The sequence below is a fragment of the Gavialis gangeticus genome, unplaced genomic scaffold (assembly GCF_001723915.1).
Source record: "Gavialis gangeticus isolate Ggan-Ray unplaced genomic scaffold, GavGan_comp1, whole genome shotgun sequence".
NCBI classification, from domain to species: Eukaryota; Metazoa; Chordata; order Crocodylia; family Gavialidae; genus Gavialis; species Gavialis gangeticus.
Window position 1 is genome coordinate 32,790,849 of NW_017728996.1, and position 13,000 is coordinate 32,803,848.

The window sequence follows — 13,000 nt, forward strand, 5'->3', positions numbered from 1 at the left end:
ACCTGGCTGGACTCATTTGAGTCCAGTTTTTCTCCCGCCCAGGTGGGGGGGTCGGACTTGAAGATCTACAAGGTCCCTTCCGACCCTACGTCTACGATTCTATGATTCCTCCTTGCTCTCACATTTCATTATGCATAAAAAAGCCTGAGGCTTTCCCTCTACCCCTGATGCTCATCTCCCTCAAAGTCCTTATAAACTTTAAAAAACAAAAAACACTAAGCCTTAAATTAGGAATACTAATTGGATTGTGCCTAATCTTGCCAGAGGTTCCAGAAGTATAACTAATGTGTTTCATATCTTTGGAAAAACTCCCCTCCACTGAGAGGAGGGGCAGTGGGGGGTGAATGGGGGGAGGGTACAGGAAGACGAGGAGGAAAGTGCTGGAGATATGGGGTACAGGTGAGGGCAGAAGGAAGAGGGCAGTCCTAGAGGACCTAGTGGGGCAGGGATCCCTATCCAGGTGGGGCAGGGATATTCAAGCAAAGCCTAGAGGGCTGTGTGTGCAGGGGGAAGGGGATGTGCCATTCTGGCACTCACAAGTCAGCCCCCAGAGCTGGTACGTCATTTGCCCTTCCTCAGTTTCACTACTGAGAGATTTTGTTGGGCATCTCAAAACATGAACATCATGAGATTTAGCACTTTAACTGAAAGGCTGAGGCTCATAATCTTTAAATCCTTTATACCAAAGATTATTCAATTAAGTAAAATAACAAAGAAAAAAAATAAGTCTTAGATTAATCATCCCATCTTCTCAACCGCTATGCTTTCACTCTCCACTTCTGGAATAATTTGTTAGTTATCCAATCATCAAAGACCTTCTAGGACAGACAAGACATGAACACACATCTTTATCCTCTCCCAAGTCACTAATTAATATTTAGCATTTTTAATATTTAATGTCCCCCAACACACACACACACACACACACACACACACACGAAATCTAAATTTAGTAAAATGCTAGTCATTTCCATGTCAGCTCTTCTTCTATTGCCAAGAACCACTGCCATCAAAACAAGATTAACATACAAAGGGTAAGGGCAATTGTATGTTTTGGGGCCTTTAAAAAGGTGGGGGAGCTGCTGCTGCTGCTTGGGAATGAGAAGCAGCTGTTACACTAAACCTGCTACCTCTGCAGGATCCTGTAGCCATGTAAGTTAAAATCACCCTAGCTCTCACCTTATATGAATCAAGACTTAAAAGTTGGAATAGTTTTGCTGCATTTGTATGCCTGCAGAAGTAGTTTTCAATCTTTTTTCATTTGAGGACCCTAACAAAATATGAATGGATGTGTGGACCCTTTTGGAAATTTCAAATGGAGGCAAAGATCCCTCTGAATTATAAGTATAGGTATTTGCATACTTTTGACTGATCACAGCAATCTTTTGCAGACTCATTAGACACAATCTGCAGACCCCTAGAAGTCTGCAGAGCACAGGCTGAAATCTACTGCCCTATCGAATCATGCAGATATAACAGTTATGCCCTAACAGCTTGTATCAGTATCGTTTAAAAGTCGTGTAATTGTTGCATGTCTATACCTAGTGTTTCCACTAAATCTACTCCCTCCCAACTGAACATCACAAAAACCTCTGTATTTTAATCTTAATGGATCTTAATAAACTAATCTTTAATTAGCTTTAAGTATATTAAAGATATATTTTAAAATTAAGTCAAATATTTTTACCTTAGATTATACAATGCTGTATTTGCAACTTTATTTTTTTTTTTGCTGGTGTTGCTACTGTTGGTCCATGTGTTTTGCTTCTTCGGTATAGTTGATGGTTTTGATTTTGACTTTGTTTTATTTGAATTAGATTTGTTATGATTTTTAGTGTTTGTATTTTTAGTTTTAGGAGACAACTGAAATGTGGAAGTGCTTGTGCTAACTGAAGAAGTAGCAGATGATCCAGACTGAAGAGGTCCAACAGAAGCTCGAATAGTAACCTAAGAAACAAAATAAAATAAAATAAAATGTCTTTAAAAAAAGGTTTTAAAATAAATGACCCCATTTTGAGTTGCTTTTAAATTTTTGAAACTCCAGCTTACATAAGATCAAGTAAGTCTTTCATGCATCCTGCAGAATCTGCTCATGTCACCGAACACAACAATAAATAGCTATTGTTAGGAAAATGTTGCTTCACAAGAAATGGATACTGAATTATATCATTTTCTACTAGTTAAGGAAGTCTTCTGGTTTTTGCCAAACAAGGAATATGGGTAGCAAAAAGGTGACAGAGCTGAAAGTTCCAAATAAATTAAGCATAACTTTTATTACCGAGTCTTCAGGCCATGACTTTTATTTTAAAAAAAAATTATGCCATCATCACTGAAGTTTGAAATCTATCCTAAGGGTTTATTAAAAGGGTATATAGTTGCCTACAGGCGCACTGGTGAACTCAGACTGGTGGGGTGGTGGAGCATCCCATAGGAGCAGAGGTGGGGAGGGGGTGGTTTACAGCCACTCCCATGAGACGCTCTACCACCCCACCAGTCTGAGTTCACCAGTCACACCTGGCTGCTGAGCAAAACTATGAAGTACAATAATTACACAGCTTAAGAAACATGGTTCAAATATAGTTCTACAGGGACTGAAAATGAGAGTGTGTGGGTACATCTACACGTAAAATTAATTTGCACTGGAGTTTATTGTTCCTGGACACAGCATTTACATGTGTACGTGGAAATGTAACATGTTGAAACAGGGTGGTGCAAACACAGCTGGCAGGGGGGTCCAGGGGTCAGTCTGCCAGCCTGGGGCTCTTCCTGCCTGGATCAACATGCTGCAGAGGGGCTGGCTGGGGCATGAAGGTGCTATAGTACAGGGCTAGCTGGCAGACAGCCCTATACACGCATTGTGACAGAATAAATAACTCCATCACAGAACGGTACTTCTATTGAGTAGTACTATCCTATAGCAGAGTTACTCCAGTCTAACAGCGCTGCTTGTGTAGACAGTGATGCTTTACCGGGAGGGTAGCAGGGTAGTAAAACACTGGAACAAGTTATCCAGAGAGGTGGTGGAAGCTCCATCCTTGGGGGTTTTCAAAACTGGGCTGTAGATGCACACAGTATGGTCAAGTTCATCAACTTCCCCCAGATCTATTAGCTAACACCCACCAATTCCATAGGTTTTCCTCACATGGAGTATAGGTTTTCAGACCTTCCAGAAGTAGGTATTAAAAAAGAAAAATTGCTAATCCTACAGGGAAATACTCATCTAACTGGCTAGTTTTCACTCATTCTGCTTCTTCTTGAGGAAGGTCAACCAGAGCTGCTACACATACCAATCAAAATATATAAACACAGAAGTGTAAAACTAACCAAGGAACAGCAACTTCTGTCCCCTGCTTGGTTGCTGCCATTCCCCTCCATACCCCATGCAAGCTGAGAAAAAGTGAAGATTCTTTGCTATTGATGCTATGTTCTATACAGCCAACCAAGCTGGAGTCCATGTTTTTTTCTCAGGAAAGAAAAAGAAAGGCAGAGCCAGCAGTTTGACAAAGCAATAGGGACACACCTCATACCAAAAAAAAAATCATGGTTGGGCTACTATTTCTGTATGTTGCAATTTGCATATATGCAGCTGTGGAGAAAGACATGAGATTCATAGCAACTTTAGGAATACAAGATAGTATTAAGTGACATGGCAGTGATACAATATTCACTGTCATGGGCAGGGAAGGAGAATTTCTTTCTACTTTTCCTAAGTATTACTCTACCCAGATAATTTTTCCTACTTTTCCCTCTATTTATATTAAGTAAGCTTACTTTAGTTCCGGGAGGCAATCCTTCTAATTGCTTAGGTTTTCTAAATGTCCGATGATGCTGAGTCTTGTGATCCATTTTCTCTTTGCATGTCAAAAACTGCAGTCTGCACTTAGTACAACGGTATATTCCTTTTTTCTTTTAAAAATGGAAGACAATCTATAGTAAGCAGGAATCTTTTGATTAACTGAAACTCCCATATTAACTTATCCTGAGTAATTACAACCCCATTATTAAAATTAGAAAACCAATCCTTTAATAATCTTATAAGCCAAAATACTGTAAAACAGACCAGAAAGTGAATGTTTGTAAAGTGCTTTGAAAACATAAAACACTTTTGAAATGTAAAGCACATTACATAAGTACTATGAAGTTGTACTATCTGGGTTATCAGTTTGAAGATATCACAAGTAAAAAATAACTACTCAAGGATCCTGTAGCTGCTCCCCTTTGATTTAGTCAAAGTTTTGTCACAGACTTAAAAAAACCCATCTTGGGCAGCATAACACATTGAAGTAATGACATAATACATGCATTCTTTCACAGACATGCAATGATGTTTAGTTGTGTAGCTACTTTCACTGGTAATAGAAGTTACCCACCAAAAATGCTCACATGTCAATGCAGAGGAGATCTCTCAATAGAACAAGCTGTTTATTTACATCACTCCAAAGAAAGTGGGCCAAAATTTTAGACAGCAACTTTTTCTCCTTATTAATTTATTCACTTGTAATATTTTCAAACTTAGCTATTCTCTCTATATCAATGATTATACAAACAACTAAATACTAAGGTATTTTCAGAGTGGATGATACATGTTAATATTACATGTTGCTTTTTGGCCATACTTCTAGAATGTGAAGGGACAAAAAGTAACTGCTTACCTGATGCTTCATATAATGATGCATGTATGGCGCTCCAATTTTTATCACTTTGAGACAAAATGGACACAGCAAATGTTTTGTGTTTTCATGAACAGTTCTAAAATGGGTTTCTACATCTGAAAAAGCTGAGGATCTATAATTGCACACCTAGAGACAGAAGCATAATTTAGCCTAATGAAACCTTAGCTTGATTTTAAAATGTTAATCAGGGAAAAAGAGCAGCTCAATACAAAACTGAACACTCTGAAGTACCTGGCAAACGTATGGCATTTCACCTGGCTTATGATTGTCCTTCATATGTTGCAAAAGAACTTGCTCAGTTTCAAAGGATAATTCACAAATTTTACAAATAGCTGAAAAAGAAAGAGACATAATCAATGTGCACACCTTTGGGTTTGGAGACAGAAAATGGAGCATCATGTATAAAACACACACATAAAACAGTGCATATGTAATATAAAGATATCTTAAACCTGTGGGGGTCAACCTTTTCAGCAAGTGTGTCACAAATTAGCCCCACACCTTCCCAAGTGCCACTCCAATCCCCTTCCCCTGCTGAATCAACTGCTCTGATTTTTGCTCCTGATCTGCTATTTTGCCTGATCTGCTGTTTTGTTTCCTTCCCAGTGCTAATTGCCCAATTTGCTTGCTTTGCTTTGTACTTACTGCCCTTTCTGCCATGATGCTGCCTGTTCCTTCCCCAATCTTCCATGGGCCATGCACAATGGCTGCCCATGCCACTTGTCTTACCTAGGCCACCTCTGCCTTAAACTGCAGATTCATTCTGCTCTCAAAACTAGGAGTACTGCAATGAGGAGGTCCTGGCAAAACCCATTCAGATTTCAAACTACAAGAAATCTGGCAACAGGAATTCCCAGTCACATTGGACTGGGACAAAAGTTGATAAACTAACTGATGATCAACCTATCTCAAATTGCAATTTTTTTTTCATGCAACAATGGTTTATCATGTCAGCTTTTATGCCCAGACTGCAAACTGCTAAAAAGAAAAAAAAATCTAAACTGTACAAACACTGATTAAATATAAAAGCAGCCTAACTTACTAGAAGATTCGTAAGGGGTGTGTGTACTTTCAATGTGGCACTGCAGCTGGAAGGGTGTGGGAAACTGACGATAACAGTGTTGACAGGTGGTGTGGCTTTCCCAACTTTCACTGCTCTGCTTCTCAAGCTCTAAGTGATGTTTCATGTGGTTCATAAACCTATAAATGATAGGGAACAGGTGCATAAGCTATGTTTAAACAAAAGCCATACGTGATGAAGTCGGCATGCAACATGTAAAGTGAAGCCTTCAAAATGTTGTAAAAGCACTCTTGAGCTTTCCAAAATTATAAGAAATACGAGTACTCGTTACAATTCATTTGAAGTGTCACAATTTTCATAAACTGACGATGAACTTAATGAGATATCCTGAATATTAAGTAAAACATCCTACATATTAGGCAAGCTACAGTATTGTTATTTAAATTTTTGTTATAGCTTTGCCACTGATATAATTGCCATTTAATATGGAGCAGCAGGAAGAAAAAATAATGAACAAGTCAACCTGCCCCCTTCCTCAAAACTCACTGCCCTTGAGTTCTGTAGAACTAAAGCTATGCAAAGCTTCGGTCGCCGATTCAATTCGGTGGAGATTTGGTGGCTGAATCTCTGAATCCAAATTGAATCAGGAGACCCTTTAATCTCTCTGAATCGAATCGGAACTCTCCCAGTCAATTTGGAAAGAATCAGGACACAGACGCAGCTTTAAATGTTTTTTCTACATACCTCTAGGTACCAGGCAGCTCATGAATGCTGCAATGCTGGGGCGGATGGAATATCCCACATGAGTGCCAAGGGGTCCCCAGCGTGCTCTGCAGCAGACCTGGATCTAGACCAGAAGCACTTCCAATCCACTTCCAGTCTACTGGGGAGTGCCCTGCAGGGCCACCCCGCACCCCTCCAGCTTGACAACTGGTGCCTCCTGGGTCTGGCAGGGCACCCAGCGTCCCCCCACAGCTGATTACTGAGCCAGAGAGGTGTGCCCCCCCCCCCCCGAAGTACTTCTAGGTTTGCCACCGCGCACACTGAGGCCCCTGCCCCCCATGCTCCTATGGGTTGCTCCATCTGCCCCACCATTGCAGCATTCACAAGCGGCACCTGGTACCTCGAGGCACATAGAAAAAACGCGTAAGGCTGTGTCTATGGCTGAATCGCTGATTCTCCGAATCAGCATTGAATCTTCAGATCTGCATTTGGCCGAATTGAATCGGGACAGTGATCCGAATCAACGAATCGAATCACTATCCCTGATTCGGACGGAATCAGAATCTGAATCAAATATGGCCCATTTCACACACCCCTGTGTAGAACTGCAGCTTCACAAGAAGCCTGAAGCTATCAAGTGTCAAAATTGGATCAGCATTGAGGGTATTGGTAGCTGAATCCAGAAACCTCCTCCATCAACTCTGGTAGTTCTAGAAGCTTTCATGGTACAACATATCTTTAGGATAGATGATAATTTTTGAAGCTTTCAAAAGAAAGAATGTCACTACTCCAAAAGCTTTAGTGCTGTGATGAGATTGCCAATGATGTATGTACAGTGAACTTCCTAATAAAAAGGTCTGAAGGAGCTAGCCTAAAGATCAATATAGATGGCATCTGATCTATAAGAAGGCTAAGTCACTTGGTATTTCCCTGATGATAATTCTAAGATATGCTTGATGCTTTCCATACTTTCAAGAAAAGAACCCTTGCTACACATAGCCTATAACTTAAGTTTTAGAATCTAAGACAAAAGGGAACCCCCTCACAAAAAAAAGGAAGTTCATAGACAAGTCGATTCCTTTCCTTATGAGCAACATGGCAGAAATGGGTTTTTAAGAGAAACTTAAATGTGGAAAAAGTAAGTACTAATGCATAAATGCACTGGTCCACAAGAGCACAACCTAGGAGTCATGAATTTCACTATGAAGCCATGGAACATTCTTGGAGTTTTAACGTGAGCCGAGACGAGAGCAAAAGTGCTTTATTCAAAGCCCACAATCCATCAATCAAAATGGTAACATCACCTAATATAATCATCACTCCCAGTTCTCCTCCACTTCTAAACCTCTGAAGTACAGGGGAGAAGGAGGAGGTGGCAGAAGTGGCAACAGGGGTGTGTATTATTGATCATACCTACACTTCAATCATTCTCTCACAAAGGTATCCACAGGTCCTGACGGTAGGAGACCCACTCTAGCAAGTCAGGCTGCGTAGTCACGCTAGTCATAGCTAGTAGTAAAGGTTACAGACTGGTAAATAATGACAAGGATAAGTCAGTTCTTGGAGGTATTGCAAAGGTGATGGTGGTTGGCCAGCTGAATATGAGCTCCAAATCTGAAGGCAGCTAAAACTACTTATAGTAATATGTACTGTACAAGTATGTACAAACAGGGAAATATTCAGGGGAAAATATGGAGTTGGTATTATTACTGTATATTAATTTCAGAAGACCATTACTGGAATACTGTATCTAGCACATGTGGATAAAATGGAAAGGATTCAGAAAGAGGCACAAAAAAAGGTATACAAGAAGATTTGGTTTCAGTTAAAAGTTAAAGCAGCTCAGCCTTTTTACTTTATACTAGCAAAGGCTGAAAGACAACTTACAGTCCAGAAAGACCTATATCATGAAAAGATTCCTGAAAAGTAGAGGGTTATTTAATTAGCAAACAGACACATAACAAGATTCAATGGCTGGAAGTTTAAGCTAGACAAACAGACAAAAATTAAGTGCATTTTTTCCCACTAGCTTGCTTTGGAAGAGACATTCCCATGGCACCAGTAGTAATCCACAGTGAAAAACAATTCCAGAAAAATGAACAGGAATCCATCCAACAGATTGTATAAGAACATCCTGGACAGTGGGGAAAAAAAAAAAAAGAAACCCTGATGATGGCTCAGCATCTAAGCCAGGGGTGGGCAAAATATGTCCCACGGGTCAGATCCAGCCCACCAGGCCATTCTATCTGGCCTGCAAGGCCCCTAAAAAATTATCATCTGCCTCTAGCTGCCTGTCAAAGATGACAAGGCACCACTGGCAGCAGGACCCAGGGGGAGCTGGTGGCAGGACCCTACAATTGCAGCAGTAAGGCCCACCCAGCCCTGCCCCACCCCAAACCCTCCCCGACCAACCGGAAGCCTCCGCCTAAGCAGAGACTTCCAACCTTGCGACCCCGGGGCTGTTTCCCCCCTCCCTCCATCCATCCAGATGTGCAACTCAGCTAAAAATTCAGAGGGGAGGGGAGGATGCCAGAGACTGCTCCAGTCCTTGGGGCCAGGCTGTGCCGCCTCCCACTGCCCTGCAGCCCTAGTGATGCAGCTGGGAACCATGTGGTGCTGGAGTGGCTGGCGGGTGGGCAGAAGGTGGGGAGAAGTGGCATCAGCAGGCAGGAAAGCAGGGATGTGGTGGTGGCAGCACCAGCGAGTGGATGGACAGGCATGAGTGCAGTGACAGCTAGGCAGGAGCATGGGGCCCACGCCAATGCCCTGGTGCCAGGGCAGGGTGACAGGAATGTGGGACCTGGGCTGGCAAAGCCCAGCAGGGAGCCAGGCTGAGCTGTGTCATCAGGGAGAGGGGGGAGCTGGCCCAGCTCCACAGCCCCTGCCAGCCTGGGCCTCTGCCAGTCCTGGCCCCAGGGCACCAGCATGGGCTCTGTGCTCCCACCCAGCTGTCTCTGTGCTCACACCCGCCCACCTGCCACCACTGCCCACTGCATTTCCCCACCTGCTGCCACCACTTCTCCCCACCTCTACCCCTCAACAGCCATTCTGGCTCTGCATGTTTCTTAAGATGCATTGCCGAGACCACAGGAGCCAACACATCAAGAGCTGACCTGGCCCACCCTGGCCCCTGCGATTCTTGGCTGGCTCTGTGCAGTGCCGGCCAGGCTAGGCCAGCTCCTGCTGCATTCTGTGGTCTCAGCCATGCAGCTGGGAACAACATGGTGCAGGAGCAACAATTGAGGGGGAAACAGGGAAGTGGCAGCAGCAGGCAGGAAGATTCGGAAGCAGCAGGAGAAGGGCAACAGTGGCAAACGGGAGGAGGAAGTGGTGGCAGGTGGGTGGGAGTACGGAGCCTGCGCCAGTGCCTCGGGGCCAGGAGTGAAGAGTCCAGGCTGGCAGGAGCACTGGCAGGGACTCCAGGCAATGAGGGAGGGAGGAGAGAGCGAGAGAAAGCGCACACAATACAGACAGCAAGCAAGTGCGAGAATGCAGAGTTACACACACACACACACACCCCCCCATACCCCCATATACCTCAGCCATCCTCCCACTCCACACAAGCCACAACCCTCCCCAGCCACACAGTCTCCCCACAAATCCCATCCCACCACACCTATCCAATTGCCCCACAAACACACCATGTACCCACAGGACCCCACAAACCTATGCCCACCCACCCATACCCTCTACAATATATAAGAATAAGACTTCATTTTAGGCTCTTATACTGGCTGGTGCAAACAAAGTCAAAAACATTTTTGTAAGTTTAAAGTGCACCAGTCAATTCTGGCTAAAAGTAAAACTCCAAGATATGCATGTTTTGAAAACACAATCTGTTCACTAAAAAAATCTAAAATAGGTTATCATCAATTAAGTTCATTAGTAAAAAATCAAGAATTTTGTTTAATAATCTTTTACATAAAAATATTCTTATGTTTTAGGACCATTTCCTACGGAGTATTCTCAAGAGGATATAAAAAAAAAGAGACGCTCTTATTGTACAGTAAAAGCCATTACGCATACAAAAAGAAAACTTTTTTCAATCCACTTCAAATACTGTTTACAGTTTTTATGATACATTGAAAGGAAGGAAATGCCACAGCCAACAGCAACTATAAAGCCATGAGAGTAAATCCTTTGAAGGTCTGACAGCATACAATATTTTCCAGCTGCTTAAAAGACAAATGACTAGTACTTTTACTTGTGACTTAGGTTTTAACTGTATGTAATAGTGATTTTAATGCCTGCAATTACAAGAACCTTTTGTTTTATTTTAATGCTATGGGTTTAATATTAGCAAAAATCTGTTCATTTTAACTTGCAGACTGTGCCCTTTGAAACCATAGTCCATCTTTCAGCTTTACATTCTGCTACTTCAGCTTCCTTATGAGAAAGAACTATGACCTTAACTGCCAAAGCAACTGTGATACAAACTGGCCTACCTATTAAAACAGCTTACCAATGTTTTTTGCTGTATTTGAAAGTGAAGTTATTTAATCAAAAGAACAGTTCTTACATAGGGTAAACCACCAACTATTATTCACTGAGGATCCCTAAAGGGATTTATAGTGAAATCTACTGATAATGTCATCAATCTGGGTGGCACACTGTAAGGAAGTAGTAATGTCCTGCTCTTTTCATTCCCATAGCATCATAACTAATCTAATTACAATTTACTACAGTTTACCTTTTTAACCATTTTAATCTGTACAAAATTTAACTCCCAACATTCACATGAAGTAGAAAAACATCTGATCTTACTTAAGACTGTAGTAATTTTATATTAGTTCTCCACAGCAGAAACAATTCTGACATCACAATTTAAACACATTTTCAGTGACTAAATTACAGAAGTGAATGAGTAGACAGATATACCTTATGTTATTTTTAAGAACTTTCAAACAGCTGAAGCACTTAAAAGTTGTATGAGTCTTCTGTTCCTGTTGTACCTGCTGGACATCACCTTCATGTTTTCCATAATAAAAGTCATTAACTAACATAATCAATTTTCCTTTCTCAGATTCAGGAGTATTACTTGGTGAACATTCCGTTTTGGTCATTCCCGGAAAGAAATTATTTATCATGTCTGGACAGCAATACTGAAAGAGAGACAAGTCTGAATTACCAAATAGTACTACACCGCTAGTGTTTTAAGAATTATCAAAATAAAAAACAAAACAATAAAGACAACACCTGTATTTCCATTTCATTTAAATTTGGAATATGTTATGCCTTTGCTCCTGAACAGATATATAATCTAAATGGTATGAAGGTAGTTAATGACTGGAAAGGTTACCTAGAGTAGTTGTGGAATCCCCGTTCCTGGAAATTTAAGAGCAGGTTAGAGAGACACTTGACTGGGATGATTTAGTCATAGAAGAACATGCCCCGAGCAGGGGGCTGAACTAGACGACCTCCTGAGGCTCATTTCCAGCCCTACTTGCCTATAATCCCACTTTTGCATTGAAAGTTTATAAGTACATAAGGGTGAGATTTAGATTAGAAAAGGCTTGACAATTTAAATACTGGTATTTTTTTCTCTTAAGATAAGCTTTGATCACAAGGCAGAATTAATATCTTGTTTTACACAATGGCCAAAACCTTTTGAAATAAACACTACAACTTCACTTTCTCAATCTCCATTTTTTTCAGTAAGGAGCTACTTGCCTTCCCAAAGTAATAATTTAAATTAAATAAAACATCTGCCTTGCAAACAACATAGTTAGTTATGAAGCATGAATTTACTGTGAACTATGGAAAAAGTTGTAAGCATTTTTAATTTTTGGTTTATTTTATATTTCATATATTTTTTTGGTTTATTTTATATTAAAGAAAGACATTCTGGCAGGGAAATTGGTTGAACTGATCAGAAAGGATCAACAGGACCAACACCAGAAGTTTCTTCCAAATTCTGCTGTTGAATACAGAAATGGGAAGCCACAGCTTCAGTTTCCCTATCTAAAAATGGAGACAACGTTTACATATCAATCAACTGTATTATAAAACTTAATATTTAGAAAGTATCAAATTCTTTGGAGAAAAGGTACTATACAAGTCTTCAACACTGAACAAAACCAGAATGTTACAGAGAAAAGGTGTTCCTTTCTGCTAGATACAGTGCCTACCTGTACAGTACTAATTTCTCTGACCTTGGCTGGCAATAGTCTTATTTTCTGTTCAAGGAAAAAAATGGCAGATTCAATATATTTATCCTAGCTAGGGTTACTGAAGATGTGTATTCATTCTTAAGAAAAAATCTGATTGGTTATAACCACACAAATCCTCTTTTTTATAATGACTTTTAGCACTGAAACCACCGAATAAATATAACTTCTGTAGGACCAAAGTTGAGGCATAGATCAAAATCAAACAGCTGTACTTGATTATCTATATATTAAATATATCATTTTTGATTATGCTTTAGATTTTTGGCTGGGGAAGAAGAGGAACGGAACAAATTGCTCCATTTTGGAAGCTGCATCTATTTGTTTAAACTGTTTCAAGCCCTTGAAAACACCATATCTAGAACAGTCCATATTATTTCTATATAGTTTCATAGTTTCTAGGGTCGGAAGGGACC

The 13,000-nt window shown here is 40.9% G+C and overlaps 1 protein-coding gene across 11 annotated transcripts in view; it reads right to left on the reverse strand.

Moving 5' to 3' along the window:
- The window catches only part of ZNF280D (zinc finger protein 280D), a 109,415-nt gene that overhangs the window by 38,321 nt on the left and 58,094 nt on the right, over positions 1 to 13,000 (reverse strand). For all 11 annotated transcript variants that reach the window (XM_019504269.1, XM_019504268.1, XM_019504270.1 and 8 more), the window contains 6 exons: positions 11,296 to 11,519; positions 5,716 to 5,873; positions 4,905 to 5,005; positions 4,653 to 4,799; positions 3,772 to 3,906; positions 1,688 to 1,947 (listed from right to left, as the gene is read on the reverse strand). In XM_019504269.1, the coding sequence (XP_019359814.1) occupies positions 1,688 to 1,947; positions 3,772 to 3,906; positions 4,653 to 4,799; positions 4,905 to 5,005; positions 5,716 to 5,873; positions 11,296 to 11,519 (1,025 nt within the window). The remainder of the gene's footprint in view (positions 1 to 1,687; positions 1,948 to 3,771; positions 3,907 to 4,652; positions 4,800 to 4,904; positions 5,006 to 5,715; positions 5,874 to 11,295; positions 11,520 to 13,000) is intronic.